At 35.5% G+C, this 21668-nt stretch overlaps 1 protein-coding gene across 3 annotated transcripts in view; it reads left to right on the top strand.

The window, feature by feature from the left end:
* Window positions 1-21668, top strand: part of LOC113235638 — a 183460-nt gene that overhangs the window by 159975 nt on the left and 1817 nt on the right. Inside the window, exons 3-5 of one of the 3 annotated variants that reach the window (XR_003310886.1) lie at window positions 18972-20368; window positions 20833-20952; window positions 21576-21630. Coding sequence is in view for 2 of the 3 variants with exons in the window: in XM_026471451.1 (XP_026327236.1) it covers window positions 19000-20368; window positions 21576-21630 (1424 nt within the window). In the remaining variant the exon portion in view is untranslated. The remainder of the gene's footprint in view (window positions 1-18971; window positions 20369-20832; window positions 20953-21575; window positions 21631-21668) is intronic. The other 2 variants (XM_026471451.1, XM_026471452.1) reach the window with 2 other exon arrangements.

Here is a 21668-nt window from a genome sequence, read left to right as displayed (position 1 = left end):
TTGAAACGGTATTTCAATTATTTTTAATGAATATCATAATTTTTACTACCATAATTATCACATATTCTTTTGTGTATATACTGCACTAGATTGTTATAATTACTGATACAAGGTCGAACAAGACAAATTTTTTTTTCGATCTGACAGGACTCGAACCAGTATTTTTGCCAGACCGGGACCACCGCTCTCACCAACTGAGCTACAGTCCGAGTCAGCAGACCTTACGAATTTCTCAATGTGCTCTATGAACGTCAGCGCCATCTGTGAGATACTTAATACAGTTTCTTCACACTGGCAGGGGCCTACCATAACCTTTCCAAAAACAATCTTATTTCAATCTAAGCTTAAAGTAAGCTTATTATAATATTACTCATATTCGTAACATGACAAACCTGTCAACTAAGCAATGTATTATTGCTAAAGTGATTCAAAGAACGAATGATTTCCCAATATTGTCTATTCCTTACTAAAAATAGAAGAATTCAGAGAATTTTAACTGTTAAAAAAAGAAAAGTGTATAATAATAAAATCTATTAAAATTACGTTGTTTTCAATTATTTTTCCGCATTTTCATTAAGAAAAATTAATAAAACAAGTCTTGATTTTCTTTAACGAGAAATTATTTCCTATGTACTATTAAATTAAAAATAAACAATGTATTGACGATATTTATGTAAATAAATAAGTTCAACTTAACTTTTAATAATTACAAATCAATATTTAGACAATAAATTCGAAAATATATTGTTTCCACTGCGTCTGAGTAACTATTTTAAGATTGCTAAATTTGACACACGAACAATATTACTTTAATGTTAAAGTCACGTCATGGTACGAACTGAGTGAATGAATAGTCATGAAGCTGCCAATAAAACATCATAGTTTTAACAAGGTTACTTTAAGGTTAGTTTATAATAAGGTTACTTTAAGCGCGTCAAGGTACGAAAAGTCAAAGTAAGTTTAAAGTAATATTGTTTTAAGAGGTTGTGGTAAGCCAGGTTCGATATTCATTTTATTAAATATCATTATGTTTTACAATAATATACTTTTTTGGTAAGAGCGATGGCCTCATTGTGGCAAAAGACATTGGTTCGAATTGATTCCAATAAATCGAAGGAATTTTTCTTTGTGTTGTTCGATCTTTGTATCAATAATAATAATATCAACACACACACTCATAAGGAAACCTTGTATCGCGTGTGCCATGGACACACACATAGAAAACCACAAATTAAACTCAACTTACGAGAGAAATAAATGTAGGCCATACAAATATTTCTCCCGGCCCGGGAATCGAACCCGGGACCACCGCGTGGCAGTCCAGTGTGGTAACTGTTCGGCGTTGTAATAATAACATTGCTACTCGTGAAAACTACTATTGGCGGGCCAAACAAATTCTAAAATGCACGGGCATGCACGGGTTCTTTTTTGCGTATAAAACTATACATTAATAGTATTTTGACGTCACTTTGTGAGAAACAAACACCTTTCAAAAGTGTACAATCCAAAAATTAATCGCCGGTTACTAATTCTGCCTTTCGTAAAATGCAATAAATTATACAATCATTAATTTCTTCAATTATATTATTATGAATTTGATGAATGGGCGAAATGTAATTAATTACGCTTATCACTGATTTTATTTTATTCCCTTTTCACATTTACATTAGCGCCTAATAGACATTCCCTTGAAAAAAATGTGAAGGGGGCAGCTAACCTCCAAAATTTATTCCTAAGTCGCTTTTACGGCCTCTTTGGAAAATAAATTAAGTGACGGGTCCTTATAATATTATTCCCATCGGAGTGCCTTAATAAATTGGTTAATTGTGACATAAAGTACACTAATCTGCAATATTTTTGCCTAAGAAAATGAAACAATTTTTTTTTCAAATATACTCGAAAACGTTTGCGTTATTTTAAAAAAGAACCCAGAAAGTTTCTTTGCCGCAATGAAAGTACAAAAATCCATTACCGTCCGCTACTCTAAACTTTTAAACACATATAACTACTATATAATAGACTAAAAACTGTCATACAGCCAACTACTCACTAGCATTAGTGTTCATAATTGCGAGAATAAAAATATTGTCTATTTTGTTACAATAATTAACACAAAGATACACTTAAAAACTTAGAAAAAAATCCTTTGATCCGGCTGGATTCGAAACAATGTCTTCTAGCAAACCGTGCTAGACGCTATGCCAATTAAGCCATGAAACGAACCAGCGGACCTTACGAATTTTTCTGTGTACTTGTTGCAGATCTTTGTTTTCATTTTTAACATTGAAACAAAAAATAATTGAATATCATGATGGTAAAACACCTTGACATTCAATCAACTTATTTACAATATTGTCCATTATTTTTATTTTTTTATATTCTTTATATTTAGTTCTTATATTTCTATCTCACTTAGTGGGAAGAGCAAAAATACAATAGCGTAAAAAATAAAATAAATAAATAAATAAAATACTCCGCCTAATTTAAAACCAGAAGTAAAATATGTCATAGTAAACTTGCTTAACATTTATTCTATATATTCTCCTTCATTTTTTAATCATTTATTATTTCCTCGCATCGTTTGAGAAAAGCACTATATATAACTCGGATCTGAATCGCGTTTAATTGTTTTTTTTTCCACAAACCAGTTTCGGGCCTTTTACAGGTCCTATGGTCAACAATTTAGATCCGAAAAAAATAGTTTATTTCTTTTAAGTAAGAACTCGATATTTTTACCTAACGTTGAATAAACAATACGCCTGACTCCTTAACATGGTAAAATCCTGCCTTGTGAGCCACTGTCTCTTTCTCTCCTACGAAAAACGACCATATTGACCATATTGTTTGAATTACGAGAATTATGTAGCTGGTAAACTCGATTGAGATCACGTTGTTAGAGAATTTGAATAATTAGTAATGCACGGCTGCAGACGAGAAAGGTAGTAGTCTGGTTTCAGCGGCAAAGAGCATTAAGTTGCTTTATTTTTTTAAAGAAACAAACTGATACCGCAAATGTGACGTCCTATAATTGGTAGTATTGTAGTATTTATGTATTCGTAAATATAATGGCTGGTGAATTATTTATGCATGCAGTTATTGGAAATAATTATTTCAGTGATTATCTGCAATTTGCTATGTTTTCGTAGGTTATTTTTGTGGTTATGTCATTAACGGGTGATTGAATGCAATATTATGGTATTAATTCGTATACTGTTGCCAAAACAATTATATATTTTTTTATGATATCAAGGGACGGGCCGAACAAGTCGTGCGCCTGGTGTTGCAGTGCTACTCAGAGCTATAAATTGCAAAGGTGTGAGGGATACTGCCACTGCGCCTATCACCTTGAGACATAACGATGCCTTACTTTCTCAAACTCGTATCTTATAAAGAGTGATTACTCTGAAGATGGCAAAACTTTCTATTTATTTTAAATTTCTTATGAAGGGTGTTAATTTGGATGCATTACTTTAAGAATAGATAAAAGCCAGTGTGAGAAAGTAAGGTGACGTAAAATTCCAAGTTCCGTGTGCCTGTAATTTCATAGTAATTTCAATATCTGCGGAAATCCGTTTTTCACCCAGTTGTATAACGAGTTCTCTTTTCGACATTCACTAATCGGCACTGACTGATTCTAAGCCTGACGATAAATCACAAGGGTTGCCTTGTTTATAATTTAAATGCACTGTATCAACCTGTTCTTCATTGTTGTGCATAGGTCTCCCCCGAAGAGACGTTTTACTGCCTTAGTTCTTTAAAATATATGAGCTGTGACAAATTGAAGTATATAGAGGGGAACGTATTGCGTCACCCGAGGCTAATTCGTCACGGCGACTGTGATTAAAAAGCCACTGAACTGAGTTTTATTGCTTTGATTGTTCATGCTTTTGTATGGACGATAGAAGCAATTATAACAGAATAAACGTGGGGTGCGAACCTGATAATTATAACGTGATTTTGTATCAAACAACAAGTCTATTCGTACAATGTAGAGATCCTAAATCCCTCAGTTAACTAGATTTAGTAGCAGTAAAGCTCCTTGTGAAAGATTTCGTCCAGGGAAGCACTGCCACCTTACCTATTTCAGCCGCCAAGCAGTAATGTTAACAATGCTTCCAGCATTATTGCGTTCCAGATTTGAAGGGTGAGGGTACTGGTGAAATTATAGGTACATGGGACTTTTCAACTTATGTCTCCGGGTGACAGACGTAGTGGCAGTACCCCTCAGATCTTTGCAATTTAAAGCTCTGGAAAATCTGGAGAAACCAAAGATAGATAAATATTTTATTCGCATAAAAACACTAAAGTTTTTTTTAGCGTAAAAAAGCGTGTGATTTACCATAATTATGCCAAAATATTATAAGATCAATTATTTACGCTTAATTAGCCTCACACATACAACATGCTATGCTGTGTCTGTTTATGCAAAGTAAATGGATTTTATTTGCTAATTAGATTATTTATCTGACTCGGTTTCTCTCTCTCACATACTTACACATAAATGCGACATAGTCAAGTATTGTGATCGTGGAAAAAGTAATTATAATTAGAAAAAAAATATTTTTAATATTCAAAATACTACAACAACTCTCCATGCTCCAACAAATTAGGCAGTTTTTAATTGGTTACTTTCGCAATGGTCTACACATACAAAGTACATCTGTTTTGCAGTCATTCTGTGACCAAGATTCACTGCCTAAATTCCCGTAGCATTTTTAATATTTAAATATTTAAGTATATTATCGTTTATATATTAAGTAATATTTTACGATACAGTACTCGAATAATAAATAAAATTGTATTCTAAAAAAATAGAATACTTAAATAATAAAAATTGCCACAGAAATTAAGTAGATTTCAGAATTCCAGTTTTCCGAATTTCAAGTAGCTCCTAAAACAATAAAAATAATTCAAAATAATGAAAGTCGTAGATTTGCAATGCTCTTAAAAAAATCTAAAGGTAGAGAAAAGCCTATGAATTCAGATCTAGTAAACCCTCAAACTCAATATTTCAGAAAAGAATAAAATACATTTGTAATCTTCAAATATTTTATTGTATAAAATATATAAATAAAGGAGTCACAACGTCACATACCTTGCTCTGATCCCAAAGTAAATAACTAATGCATTTGTGTTACGGAAATTGAAAACAACAACGGTACAATAAACACCCAGACCCCCAGACAATATAGAAAAGTGAGTTTTTCAACATTGATCCGACCGGGTACCTCAGAGATGGCTACAGCAAAAAACCCGGTGCGCAAGCCATTGGACCACAGAGGTGATCAATGTACGTATTATTTTCTTTAAATTGAAGGAAAGTAAGAACGAAAAACTCCATGAGTTGATATTTTTAACGCCAAAATAGAATAAGTACTACAGTTTTATGGACTGTACCACAACAAAATTTCCCTTTTTTCAATATTCGTTACTTCAAACTTGACACCGTTTAAAAACTGTATTACACTAAAACGAATAAGCAGTAAAATAATCATTGTTTGGAATGTATTCGCATTATTACAGTTCAGCTTAAACACACGTTCGTTTCTCTTACAACTAAAGCTGCGCAACCAGAGTCGTAAATTGTAAAAGAACCACTGCTAAACTCGTAAAAGGTACTTTAACAACGAGCTAACGAATTTGTAGAGAAGATCTTGTTGTACGGAAACAAAATATATACGAGGTGTAGGCGGACAAGTAACTATTGGACCCTGAAAAGGTAGCATAAGTGTGATTTTGAAAAAAAACGATCGAAGGAATATTCTTAGTGTTCCATCTTTGTATTTAATAATTATAACTTGAGGAGTAATTTCACAAAAAACATAATTGATAGTTATAGTAGTGAAACATCTTGATTTTCAATAAACTTGAAGATTTGAAAGAAACCTTATAAAAGACAATAGAGAACTGAATAGGGCATCTAATAAGTCACGAAAGTTTTCTTACAAATATTACAGATGCGAAAATCAATTATTAAAAAAAAAGAGGCAATTGACTAAAGATAAACAAGACACGTAATAAAGTTTACACAGAAAACTAACTCTCATTGAAATATAAGGCATGTAATAAAGTGTACATAGAAAACTAACTCTTATTGAAATACACTCTGTAACTTTAATTTTGCACAAGACAAATCCAGTTTATTAATTTAGTCAAAAATTGCGAGTAGTGCCGTAAAGGGAACCGTTTTAATATTCTCACTGCACACCAGCCAGCATAAATTGTTATTAATTTTAATACTTCTAAGAAAACTATGGCGAGGGTCTTTAAATTAGTCGAAAAAACTCATTATAATAAAGTTAATATGATAATTTAGACTAACAACCGTAATCCCACAAGGAGGTACGCTTTTGCCTCGATTTACGATCATTACTTTGTGGAATTCTTGTAGCTATATTATTTTGATATATACATTTTTTTAATGTGTATTAATACAGGCTGGTTGTTTATTTATTAACGATGAATACTTGGTGACTTTTTTATTAAACGATGTTTATGAGGTTGTTTAAGTACGATCAACTTTTAAAGACCTTCCTAAAATCGTTAAATATCATTCATTCCATCTCGACCAAAATGTATGGGGAACTTATTATTGACGTATTTACAGGTAGAATCATTATAATGCCTGCACAGTTGTCGGAGGAAAGGAAGGCACAAGGAGTAATTTCTAAATACGTCGATAAATGTGTTAAAATATTTTGTATGTTTTTCTGATAAAAAGAATAGTAATAGAAGATTTAAGTACTTTGTTTACGTTATAAATACATACCACTTATTTTATACACAAACTTTCACTGTATTTTCATCAACCATTTTTAAAAATATCCAAATTTTCTAATAAATGTGACTTTTAGTACTTGACTCATGAATAGAACTAAAGAGCTATTGTATTCAGTTGTGCCTTTGTTGTGTTATTATATTGTAATTGAACTACGTAATAAGGGCACCGTTCTGTACATTACTGAGTAGATTTCTTTTATATTGGTCTTTTTAACGTCAAATATGACTTTATATAGTAAAAAATCTGAAAATTGAAGTCAGTTATATCTTTTGAGATTGCTGTATATTCAACAATTGTTCAGATATATTTCCACAAAAGAATAGTTACATTGGCATTATTTCCTTATTCCGAATATGTATGTAACTCAATTTTTGATAATATTAGTTGTGCCCTTTTCCGTTCCAGTTCGTTAGTGCATGTCGGATGAGATTTCTAAAAAATCGTCGAAATCGTCTGCAAATCCGTAACTAGTCACTTGTTCGTATCCGCAACTAGTAAAGTGTTGTGGATTACGGATTAAACAATCTCTTTACAGAGGATCTGTTTCCAACTGTGGGATATGTATCGATTGACACCATAATGTGGCGAAGAATTTTTATTTCTACACCAGCAATTAACACTATGCTAACTTAAAAATTGCATTTTCACCGGAGTTCATAAAATTTTCGAACATATATTAATGTTTTATTTATTACAAGTTATTCATCATAGACTATAAAATGTATGAGTTCTTACATTATGCATTATTTTCTTAATTTTAAATTTAATTTAAATTAGTTGAATACTTTGGCATTAAAGACGTAAAATCGACAAAGTTCGAGTTAGCGTAGTATTCATTACTGGTGTCAATTTAGCAGTAGCCAGGTTTGGTGTTCATGTTATACGAGGTCACGAAAGCCAAATCTCATTAGCTGCTCATAATGCGTCACCTACCGAAGTATACATAGAAACTGTAAATTTTTATGATATCAACGTACGGGACGAACAAGTCGTGTGCCTGGTCCGCGGAACTCCTGTCCATAGCAGTTGCAGTGTCACTCAAAACTTTAATTCGCAAATATCTGTGTGGCACTGTCACTGGGCCCATCATAAGGCGATAAGTCCTATGTGCCTGTAATTTCACCAGCAGCCTTACCCTTTAAAGCCGGAACACAGTAATGCTCTCATTATTGCTTGGCGGCAGAATTACGGAAGGTGGCAGTACCTAGTTCCCTGAACGACCTCTTTCACAAAGATATCTGCTGCTACTATTTAAATTAAGAACAGTTGGATATCAATTCCTTGTTTCAATTAATATTCCCCGCACCGTTTCTTCAAAATAACGTAGTACATTAGTAGTTACTGCGCAGTTGTTTTCTGCTACGCTTTGGTGGATAAATAGACCTACACTTCAACCTTTATTGTGTTGGCACGCTTCCTTTTCGTCTGCAGTGCTCTTTAACCTGTTTCTATAGAAATAATTAGATTTTTTTCATCTATCGCGAACACATTAGTGCTGGCAATTACTTTTTTACTCGCCACATGTGTCCAAAGCTACAAAAAAAACCTATTATCTCTAACGAATGGACTTGGGGTGCATAGAAATTGAAAATACTTATTATCTTATCGAGGAATGATTGATTGCACTATTATTATAATGATGCGAAAATGTGGGGAGTACTATTTTTTCTGAGTAAGAAATTTTCACATTCGAAGTCGTAGAGATATGCTGTGTAACTGTAATAATTTGGGTTTTTATGTTAATCGTTATGGAAATTTTAGTTAAGTGAACACGAACTAAAAAGGACATTTTTTTGGTGTGTGCGGCTAATTAAGCGTATATAAATTAATAATGAAAAATTTTTTTTTAGCATTATTATGGTAAATCACACGCTTCTTTGCGATTAGGACAAAAAAAAAACTTTTGAGTTTTATTACGCACACACGAACACACTGAACATAGCCCCGCGAATAAAATATTTATCTATCTTTGGTTTGTCCTGATTTTCCAGTTTTTTTATGACACTAAGTGACGGGACGAGCAAGTCGTGCGGTAAGCGACACGCCTGCCCATAACAATTGCAGTGCCACTCAGAGCTTTAAATCGCAAAGATTTGAGGGGCACTGTAACTGCGCCGTCATCCTAAGATATGAGTTGAAAAGTCACATGTGCCTGTAATTTCACTAGCACTCTTACGTTTCAAATCTGGAACGCAAATAACATTACTGCTTGGCGGCAGAAACAGGTAAGGTGGCAGAACTTCCTTGGACGAACTTTCACAAGGACCACTACGAAAACACAATTTTTATTTTATGATTCAATTTCTTCACCAAGACTCGTGTTTATAGCCCACGTGAAACCAAATAGTGTCGTAACTCAAAAATGGTGGAATTGAAAAAATACGATTTGAAAATTAAGAGAATTACTAATTGGAACCAATAAATTTATATTCTTGTAACAAGTCGTAACAGTCGTAACTCAAAAACGATGAATTGAGAAATCATAAATTGAAAACTAAAGAAGAAATACGGAATGAATCGTATTGCGAATAAGGGGATTATTTTTATTATAGTTTATATATATATAAATACCAATACCAATAAATTTATATTCTTGTTTATATTATACACTTACAATAATAAAATAAACCCATTATTCGCAATACGATGAATTCCGTATTTCTTCTTTACTTTTCAAATTCAAATTCAAATTGTTTATTTGCTTCAAACACGGTATAAAAGTTGTAGCAAAAAAAAGAAAACCAGTACAAACATGTTTCGCATATCCGATAGCATGCAAATGTCTAATAATATTATCTTGATTGACTATTACAATTTTAAATAAATAAGTCACTTCAATTTGTGATTTGAGAAATCACAAATTAAAGTGACTTATTTATTTAAAATTTTTTCATTCAAATTCCATCATTTTTTAGTGACAACTGTATTTTATTTTCATGTGCGATGAGCTAGAAATACCGAAAATATTATTTTCACAGCAAATGTTTATACAAATGTAAAATATTTTTTAAAATGTATTCTAAATGGTAACGTATAATTTGACACGGTATTAATTAACTAATCCTACTACTTAAAGTCCCTCGTCTGTTCTTTAACAATTATTTAACTGTAGTTAAGTCGTCATTACAATGTTTCACCCTCGTCATTATACGAACACCTCTAATATACAATTCAGAACACAACTACGACAACGCATTTTTATAGGCAATAGAAATAACATTAACCAATGTAGGTACTTACTTGTGTTGTGGCGTATACTAATATATTCGTAAGTTTTGAACAACGGGGAGAATGTGAAGGGGAGGAAAATTGTCATATAGCACTAGCGTAGAAGTCATGATGACGTTTATTTGATATTTTATGACTCTATACGTTTTCGTGTGGCTTTATACTTTAGTACGTTAATATGAAATTGTTATTGCTTTGATGGTGTTTGCTCAATAATTTTATTAGAGAACATGTAAAATCAGTATATTTTCAATCTTCTCTATGATAAATAGCCGTGCTAGCCTAACAGCCTACCTACCGCCTTTCAAGCCTCTGAGTATTTCGGAATTTATATGCTAAATTTGATTTGAAATTTACCGTGAGCGTTTCGGTGAAGGAAAACATCGTGTGGAAACCTGCACACATCTACAAAGCATTGTAATGATGTGTGTGATGTTCTCAATTTACAGTCCAAGTCATCTCGTTACGAAAAGGGGCCTTTGGGGATATTCGGCTAACTATTATTAATATTAGTTATCCGTTATATAATATATTACATTCAAACACAATAACTTTTAGTATATCAAATTTGAATACAGACTGTGATTCAAGTACCACTTCAGAGAAGCTTGTTGTAGCGAATCGCAGCAGTCGCTACAGATCTCTTGTGTATATATTTTATTGTCTTTAAATTTTTATTGATTTGATGTTCAATTATTTTTACGTGAAATTACTCCACTAGTTTGTTATTATAATTACTGACTAATAGTGTAAAGGAATTACATATAAAAATAATTGGCTACCAATTCAATAAAAATTTAAATACAATGAATAGCGTCATCTCTAGCCGGGACTGGTAAGGTAAACCTGTAAAGGCATCTAACTGGGTGACGAAATATCATAGATTTCTCATAAATGGCGCTACGGATAAAAAGTCGTTGAAAAACCAAACACAAAGATGCGACGCAAGCACATAGAAAAATTCGTGAAGTCTGCTGGTTCATTCCGTGGTTTATTTGGTATTGCGTCTGGCACGGTGTGCTAGAAGACGTCGATTCGAATCCGGCCGAATTGAAGGTTATTATCTGAGTGGATCTTTGTATTAATAATTCTATAGTGCGTGTTTTGTAATAAATTAACAAACTGTACCTATGTAAGTACATTTACTTTGGTCTTGCTCCCTCTTACTAAATAACCTTTGACACGACACGACATGAAGGAATTCGATATACTATTACATTTTTCGTGGCAATTTTATTTAAAAAAATATTATTGTGGAAGAGAAAAACAACATAAGCGATCTGAAAATACGTTATTCAGAATGTCCTTTAAAACAGACTTTGCAAAAAACTCCATGGATAGATTGCACTTGATGTTGTCACAAAAAAGGATACTGTTGGTTACGGTTCAATAACTTTGAAAACAAAATGTATCCTCTATATTAGATATAAAAATACAGGAATTCTCTAAATATTACACAATTAAATTTAGTAATTAACTTTTAATCCTCAGAATCACTTATTTTAACATTTTGGTCTGTCAATTCTAACGCACACACTCAACATAGCCCCGCACTAGGGAGACCCTGTTTCGCGGGTGCCATGGACACACACATAGACAACCACAAATTACACCCAAACTCACGAGAGAAATAGGTGTAGGTCATACAAATATTTCTCCCGGCTCGGGAATCGAACCTAGGACCTCTGCGTGGCACTCCGGCAGGTACTAACTTAGTACGAGTGATTGCACCAAAAAACGGACAAAAACGCTTTAAGGGTTGAGTATCACTATGTTAAGTCCATCCGTGTACAAAACCAAAACCATATAAACAATATTTGCATATAAAAGGCAGACAAGTTACTTTTGGACGTTTAAATTATGACGTTTGCATTAATTTTTGATATCAATATGTTGTTCGCTGATGTGTCTTTTAATCCCGAAATATAAATAAAATTCGTGACACTTGTCAATCTACAATTATGCGTGTATGGGTCATGTATGACTATTTCTAAATAAATGATAATTTGTTTCAAATGTATCGACTTCTTTATTCAAAGCGGGAATTTATCAACGAATTGTCTTTTGTTTTCATATATTATATTACCATTTTTTTAACCTACTTCAAAAAAGGAGGAGGTTCTCAATTCGACTTTATTCTCTCTCTTCAACTCCGGTATTTGTGAACCAATTTTGGTGATTCTTTTTTTGTTAGAAAGAGGATACCTTAGTAGTGGTTCAATAAAATTTGAAAAAATTATTCCACCTCTAGGGGTGGCAAACTAGAGAATGAATGACTTTTGAAATGGGTTTTTTTAGTACTCTGCACTGAGATTATTTATACGTTTATCTACTACTAAACAAAATTTAATAAGCAATGGGATTAATACTAACTATTATATTATTAATGTTAGACCCAAATTTAATGCAAAATTGGTTACTCTACAACTACGAACCGACAGCCGAGTTCTATGCAAATAGCCTTCTGTATTTAAGTAAATACTGAATAATATCTTCCAGTTGAACTCTAGAATGAAGTTGTGTTTTTAAGTCTCTCATAAATATTTCTCCTTAACTTTCCAACATCAGTTTATCTTTCTCGATATTGATACTTCCTTTATACGAAAGTTTTGCAGACTTGTATTTACACAAAACGTCGTGAGTTGACGCAGCGGTTCAATTCAATATTTTTCTTCGTCGACATACACCAATCTCTATTTAGCATTAATAAAACGTAAGTATTTTTTTTAATATAACCGTGCATTTGACCTCCATCTCACCTGATGGAAAGTGACGATGAGGTCGACGATGGAACATGCACACCTAAATAACGCCTATTCACTCTCGCCTTGGAAAGACCCAAGTTATAACATTCAGGGAACAAGTCTGCAGGTAGGGAATTCCACTCCATAGCCGTTCGCCATATAAATGTGAAAGCGTAATGCTTCGTGCGAATCTTTGGAATATCCACATCATAGGGATGGAACCCAAGCCTACGCCTATTCCCCTTAAACTACTAAAAAATACATATTTTAATCAAATTTGACATTTTGAAGCGCGAACAGTTCTTATAGTTAGTACCATAGAGTTGAATTTAAACATTAACATTCAAGCAGGACATACTCTTGTCCCTGTACCCAGTACGTTTAAAAATACACATGTAAAAAGCATCGTTCGTCATTCAATTATAAATGTTAAGAGTTTTTGAATACGATAAGTGAAATAGTTAGGCTTAAGTTTAAGATCGTAATTTATATGTCTTTGTTAAGTTATATGTCTTCATTATGCCGTGATAGTGTAATGGTTTGACCTATCGTCAAGTAGAGACCGTGGGTTCATATCCTGTCTCGCACCTCTGAATTTCTCAGAATTTGCGAAATTTAATTTGAAATGTACAATGAGCTTTTCGGTGAAGGCATTGACTTACAAATAAATGGACGACGGGTCTAATACAAAAACCACGAAAAAAATGTAACAAGTCAACCACGTAGTGACATGTAAAGGAATATGAAAAGCTAAAACGTTGAATTTAAATTGTAATGTCATCGCAGTACTGTCTAATTTTGCTTGCTTCGTTGTCAGTCGAACAAACGAAGACTAAAGCGTGAATGACGCTCTGTATACGATTTTAACGCCCTATAAGTTCGGACACTTTTAAGCGCGGACCCGACGTCCATGTAATTGTAAGTCAATGGGTGAAGGTAAGCATAGTCGAAGCAGGTTCACAACCCTCGAAAAACGTGTCAAGTCCCCAACACGCATTCGGTCAGCGTGATGGATAATGGCCTAAACCCTCGCCAGAGAAGAGACCAGTGCTTAGCAGTGGGACGTATAAATGGGTTGACGCACGAACAACTGTTAAACAAACCTATGATTACCTGACTGTTCTCGATATTCTTATAAATTCAATTATGGCGAAATGTATATATAGTCTTCTGTAACAAGATTCCAGGTGATATTCAAAATTTGCCATTTACGAGGCTTTAAAAGCATAGTGAAAGGGAAGTGAGGGATTAAAAGTATAGTGAAATAAATAATGTACACTTAATGTACATATAATTTCTGTTGCACCATATAAATACAACAGAGATATTAATTTACCAGATGGTGAGCTAAAGTGGACTTATCTCTAAAAGAGATCTCTCCCAGCCAAAACAGGGCAGTTAGAGCTAAGGTTATAAGCGGGCAACAGCGTGCAAGAGAGAATGGGAGATAAATATAATAAACTACATTTAAATAAAAGAAAATACCGTTACTTACCTAGGTATTACAGTTGCGGACTGGCATGACAAAAATCTATGATAGTGACCCATTTAGCTCTTGCATGTTATCTCGAAAATAAAATATGTAAATCTAAAACAGGTAAATCAAAAATGTGTACAAATGTTTATTTTTTGTAAATAAACATTTGTACACATTTTTCATTTACCTACGCAGCAACACCTTACATACAGCAACCCCTAGAGTTTCTTACTCATTCTTCTCTGGGGAATCTGCCTTACGAATAAGTAGTAAGTTTACTCAATGTGATGGTTTCAAGTGTAATTTGCTTACGTATGAAATAAAGATGATTAAAGTTTGAGTTTAAATAAAATGCGAGAAGTATTATTATATATTATTCCAACAATCTATTTTGCCCTCTTTGTCGTAAACAACGTATTTGAATTGTGGTAACTTTCGAGATATTGGTACATTTAGTAGAAGCAGAGCTTCTTGGGATAAAATTCGTCCAGAGACGTACCACTTTACCAGTTTCCACCGCCAAGCAGCAATGCGAGCATTACTGCGTTCCGGTTTTGAAGGGTTAAGAATGCTGGTGAAATTACAGGCACATGTGACTAATCAACTTATGTCTCAAGGTGACGCGCGCAGTGGCAGTGCCCCTCAGATCTTTGCGATTGAAAGCTCGGAGTGACACTGCAACTGTTATGAACAGTGTATCGCTTACCATCGAGCGCACAACTTGTTCGATCCATTACAGAACATCATAAAAAAAAACTTTTTATTGTTTGAAAAATGTCAATTACTGTAATTTTGCTTAACAATAAAATTGATACTAAATACTATATAAAAAACCGTTTATAGAGGCTTGTAGACTCTCAACATAGCCTCGCAATAGGGAAACCCTGTATCGTGGTTGCCATGGACACACACATAGACAACCACAAATTACACCCAAACTCACGAGAGAAATAAATATAGGACATACAAGTATTTCTCCCGGCCCGGGAATCCAACCAGGGACCTCTGCGTGGCAGTCCGGCATGGTAACTGTTCGGTCACTAAAAATGCCGACTACGTTGTTTATGATAATGACGGCAGTATTGTTGTCTAGTTTGGGGAATAGTGAGATAATGTCACATTGTACCGTTTTCAAGGTTCATTTATTATTATAGCGAATTTTATCTAGTTTTTTTTTGGCTAGTAAATCATATTCCAAACTTTAATACTTGTTTTTGTATCTTTTTTTAATTCACACGTTGGTACCGTGCCTATCAAAGAAATATCAATAAGAGAAAGTTAAGACTTTTCTAGTTATTTACAGACAAACTAAATTGTTTGACAAAACGGAATGGAGCTGAGCTTGTTGCAGTAACCAATAACATTTTGTTATTAGATCATGAAACACAGCTCGTTCTTTCCGCTTTGGCAGGATAATGAGTCTTATTACCGCTACAATATGACTCGTACCGTGGTTAACTTTATTCTTAAACAAAGTTACTTTGAACCCTGAAATTGTGACGCAAATTTAGAATTTTAATATTATTCTTCGTGTCGTCAGCGGCATAAAATCAGTTCCTTAAAATTCTTCTTCTAACTCTTCAACATGTCGAAGGTCTTTCTTTTGTTATTAATCTTCGCCACTATTACCTTAGCTTTAATTGTATTTTACAACATAAGTACATAGTATGCATTTTGATAAAGCACAATAAGATCATCTCAACTGATAGCCCGGAATAGACACGAATACGTTAAAAAATCGAAGAAAGCGGGATATCTAACAAGTACTATCGCAAAATCTGTCCTCGAACAAATAAAGGGGTCTGAGATTGTGACGTAAGAACACAAGTTAGGCGCACATAGGCCGTCTTTACGAGCGGATACGCTATAGAGAAATCAGGGCTGGCAGAGTACTAAAATTTTCTCTATGTAGACTATGGCGTTTTGATAGCACACACGCCATCTCCTTCTCCAAGTTGAACATTCTTCTCACAAATATATATGTTTCACGGACGTAGTTGACTAGCACGTTAACCTGAGTTTAAAAAAGATTCCTGCTTTGATCCCTCCATCCGTGTTTTTACGGTTTGTTTATATTATATCGACAAAGACACACTTTTAGATTTCCATATACAGTTTGTAATAAAAGTACGACTGAAACATAGGGTGGCAGTGTCCATGATACCGAACATTTTTGAAAAAAGTCAACTTTTCATACAAAAATCTTTCATACATTCTCGTCGGTTAAGGGTACGACTTACGAGCATGTATAAAAACACTAATGCGTGTTGATGAGGCGAAATATTTTTTTTTGTAGCCTAGGGAAATCCTGTATCATGGGTGCCATAGACATACACACAGACAAACCCAAATTACTAACTCACTAATTACAAACTCACGAGAAAAATAAATGTAGGCCATACAAATATTTCTCTCGGCCCAGGAATCGAACCCGGGATCTTTGCGTGGCACGCCAGTAAGCTAACCGTTCGGCCACGGTGGCAGTTTAATAAATATATGCAGGACGTAATATCAAGTGACGAAACAAACAAGTCGTGAGCCTGGTGGTAAGCAACACGTCTATTCATAACAGTTGCAGTGTCATTCAAAGCTTTAAATCGCCAAGATATTATGGACACTACCACTGCACCCGTCACCTTGAGACATAAGTTGATAAGTCTCATATACCTGTAATTTCACCAGCGCCCTTACCCTTCTAAACCGGAACGTAGTAATGCTCACATTGCTGCTTGGTGACAGAAATAGGTAAGGTGGCACCACTTCCCTGGACGAATTCTTTCACGAGTAGGTCTACTGCTACTAAAATATAAATATAGGCCGTTAAATATAAATATGTGTCTTAGGACCTTAACAAGTGGATTATATTCTCTGTCTACCCCGATGGGAAAAAAGCGTGAAGTACATGTATGTCTGTATACAAAAATCAATCAGTCAGATCCGATTAAATATTTGTATCTAAAATAAAAAATATCTTTACAACAAAAAGTTATTTAGCGTTGTGGGTAGAATCACCTCATAAAACTTAACACGTGTGTTTTTTTATTTACATGGACATATTTGGGAATTGCGTTTTTTACAATTTGTCAGAGATATCCCTAGCAGGGTGAGAAATCCCAAAGCGCGGGGCATAACAAATTAATGTCCCGGACGGACGGTCAACGGGCGCTTTACGAGCCGCTTCCCTCCCTGATGATGATTTAGATGCAAGGAATATCGCCCGGAAACTGCGATAAACGACACACTACCACCCTGATGGTAACGGTGTAAATGTAGTTTTCGATGCAACAATGTCTAAATCCTTTAAAATTCTTTAGGAATTCATATTCATGGGATATTCTTCTTGAATCGGAAAGGTGACAGTCGAAAGTTGTTGATACAATAAACTCAGTATAGAGTACTTACAAAATTACCTCAGAAGTTAAAGTAAGTTACATAAGAAAAATAAATCATATCGTGGTAGGAAACCTCTAATTAGTGATAATCATTAAATAACCTTGAAAGCCTATAAGTTTTTTCAGATTTAAATTGCGAGAAATGCAATTTTTCAAACAAACTAACTTTCCGAGCTCTACAAATTCCATGGTCACGGGGACATCGCGGTTTGTCCTAACAAAAACAAATATTTCCGATTTAGATCCGAAAAAATAGTTTCATGTCTGTTCTGTTTGTCTATTAGTCTGTAACCATTTATTGTGAGACACAATCAAATAAAATATATAATGTTGTGTAATAGGAAAAGTTGACTTTAATATGATGATGTGGAAGTGGTGTTAATATTTGGCAAGTCTCAAGGAACACACGACAGAGACTTAAGTTGCTGGCAGGGTTCTGCCTCTGTAATAGGTAGGCTAATTTGTTGGTTGGGTAATAGTAGTCAGTTCTTGAGTATTCCGTTCAGATCGTACGAGAAATGATATATACATTTATTACAATTACTACAAAATGTGATAATGACTGAGAACTGTCCTTGTCAGAAACGACGAACACAAACACAAAATCAAAAGAATCCAATAAAGATCAAAGCTATATTTTCTAATGGTAGACGAGATTTTTTATAAGTCCAGACAGAGAACAAGTTACAAGTGTAGCTATATTTATATTATAGAGTGCGTCTTCGGGAAGCGCGTCGTAACCATGACAACCGTAGGGCGCGTTCCAACTCCCGCCCCTGTGCGACACTCTAGTTCAGGGACACTTATCGTTATCGTAATAAATTGGTCTGGAATTCCACCAATAACTTCTGAGGAATCGCAATAAAACTCAGAATTTGTTGCTTCTTATGTCGGCACGTAATATCACAATTTTATTTACGTTTTGTTTGACATTTTTATCGTTCAAATATTTAAACGCGTCAGCTTTGTGTACGAAAGATAAAAAACATCATCTTCTCGACTTCCTACAATTATCAATGAGAATCTTTTGAGAAAGTATCTTGATACTTGATAACAATATTTGTTCTCCGCCTACTTTGTCCTAACGAAATGTAATTTTAAACACGCTTTGTGGAGTCCCGATTTATTATCCGGCGACTGATGATGATATATCGACGTCGGCTGCAGTGTTGATCGTCACTTACTGTACCCTTATCACGAAGCATGTAATATTGAATTCATTGCCCTCGGCTACACGCCTGTGTCGGAGACTTTTATTAAAGCAAAATATTTTGTAATATGAGGGGCTTACACATCTTTTTATTGTGATGCGCTCGAAGTTTGAATGTGAAATTTTTATTTTTTTGCAGGAATCAATTGGATATGAGACGATGAGCCATGGAATCGCGAAGCGCGCCGCCAAGCCCCGACGAGGCGGGGGAGGCGGTGTACGAGTCCCGCTGCGGCCGCTACCAGCCTTCGCTGCAGAGGACTTTCGCCAGCTGCCGCGAGACCGGCCGTCCACGCCCGAATCACCGCCATGCCACCTCAGAACCTGCAAGGCCGGACGACCGCGTTCTTACTACAGCCGAGGTTCACGATTACCCTTCGTCCGAGTCCGGCATCGCCGCCGACTGTCCTCACCCTCACACCAGCAACGCTGACGACAGTCCCTCCTACGACCGATCGGACTATGAAGGGAATTCGAGCTATAGTCTTAGGCGAACTCCCGATTATCACCACAATCTTGACTGTAAGCACCGTACTATGGATTACCGCAGTCACACCCCTGACTACAATCATGAACACACATCGGACTGTGATCGTGCACACGGACGAGCACAAACGTCTCGACGCCCGCACAGAAAACATCGAAGAGAAGAAGACGATGGTGCGCAGTCCCTTGACGAGCGATGTGCTCGAGATCTCGACGAAATCCTGCCAGCCAGATTGGCAGCAGTCAATTTATCAAGGGAACAACCTCCACAAACATGGAATAGGAGCAATATCGCGGCAACAATGGAGAGATTTGAACCAGTTGATTACTCTTACGCTTATTACGATCATCACTTATCAATGCCATCCTCTTCTAGAAAAACGAACCGGCAGCGTGGTCGCGGTGGAATATCTCGCGACCGTTCAGCTAGGCACAACTATGTTACTAGATATGGAACCGAAGAAAACATTTATGAGGAAATTACAGATGGTTCTCGGACATGTCCGAAACATCGATACGTTCCCCGCCAGTCTCTAGTATCCCTGGACAGGAGTGTAGTCGAGGAGGAAGTTCGTCGAGTTGAATCAAGACATAAACGAATTTTGGGAGAGCTAAATCTCAGCGTCGAAGCCATGTTAATGCCAGAGTGTGAATCCCCTGACTCGGAGCGAGCGGAAGATAGAGATAATATCGAAGAATTATTGAGGGTAGGTCCAACAGACGAACTACTTTCACCGGCTAGTTGTAATCCTCCAGATTTAGATAGCGGTTTTAGCGGGAGCAGTAGTGGTGCGAGTTATGTTGGTAGTCTGAGACGAAAACCAACGGGTTCCGTGCCACATTTACCAGCTGTAGCTTACGGGACACGTGGAGCAGGAGTACGCATTCTGGGCGCTGAAGAGTGTGGCATACGCTGTCCCAAAGACACCCCGTCACCCCGAAGTTCCAGTTGCGGCGATGCTAAAACGAGCGGCTTTTGGAACAAAAAAGCTTGGAAGAAGATATCGGGTTTCTCTAGTTCAAATAGTATCAACAAAGCTGGCCTTACTGGTAAGTTCCTGGCTTAAAGTTACGATATCTACTGATGCTAGTAATTTTCAATTACTGACAAAGAACAGTGCATGCTATTAATAAGCTAATATTTTCGACTATACAAACTTATTTATAAGCAAGTATTATTCGTTTCTGTATTTAGCTCAAATACAACTCAAAACCAAACATACATACCTCTAACAAGTTTATCAAACTAACCATCACATTTACCGACAGAATACTCACATTTTTCAGTCCAAATTGCACCTCGTACAAAGTTCCATTCTAACATAAAACGTATATGAATTCGCCCGGTATTAAGTCATGAAAACCCAGGGAGATCTTTTCTTTTTTTCTGTTTTCGCCTGCTTTCGTCCGCTCATAGGCGGTTTCAGATGGACGCGCGCGCGTGGTTCTGGTGTTTGATATTTTCGTTTTGGTTTTTTATTGTTTTTTTAACGGTACCGCGTTTTGCATTGCAGGTCTGCTCGTTAGGTACACTTTCCGGCGTAAGTCCGGCTCGCAGGGCTCTCAGGGCAAGCGGCGTGCCGAGCCCGTCAAATGCGATGCGTGCCTCTCACAACGATGTTAGCCGCAGTATGGTAAGGGTCCCAAAACACATCACTTGGCACTTACTGGCAGAAAGTATCCCAAACTACACATATAAAAATATTACTGCTCAATCTCTCACTGAGGAACAGTTCTAATCTTTTATTCATCGACTTTCTACCAGTAACGTAGTACCATTTTTTCTCATTGACCTTAAATTGGCTAGAGCGCGTCCATTCAAAAAAATTTTCCCCTCTTACCTCGTCGAGTCTTTCCTGTCTCTGCAGACAGTATTCTTGTAATTTTGTTATAACAAAATACTTACATAACACAGACAATCATTAAAAATAAAATATAAAAGATAAAGGTACAAAATGTACGAAGGTAGTTGTAGAGCGACGCGACGCGGCTGGGTCAGAAACGATTAACAAAGTCGATACAAAGTTCTCTCATTAAGGTATCGAAGATATTACTTTTGCGAACTTCGACTTACGATAAGTATTGTTCCCCAAGAACTGAGACAGACAATAGCATGCGCTACCACTTAATTAAGCTTTGATACGGTATCAACTATAGGAACAAGCGGAAGTTTTCAATAAATCTACCGAAGCCAAGTTGCTTACCCGAAAGTTCTAAGTACATATTTATGACTTAAGGTGAAATGTCTTGGTTACAGATGAAGCCTGTAGGCCAAGCAGAGCTAAATCCAGAACAGCTACTATACCCTACAGGTTAATAACTATTATATTTGTGTATCTTTCTTGTCTTA

This window comes from Hyposmocoma kahamanoa, unplaced genomic scaffold (genome assembly GCF_003589595.1).
Source record: "Hyposmocoma kahamanoa isolate Upper Pololo Valley unplaced genomic scaffold, ASM358959v1 88, whole genome shotgun sequence".
Taxonomy (NCBI): domain Eukaryota; kingdom Metazoa; phylum Arthropoda; class Insecta; order Lepidoptera; family Cosmopterigidae; genus Hyposmocoma; species Hyposmocoma kahamanoa.
This window is presented reverse-complemented; position numbering and strand designations above follow the sequence as displayed.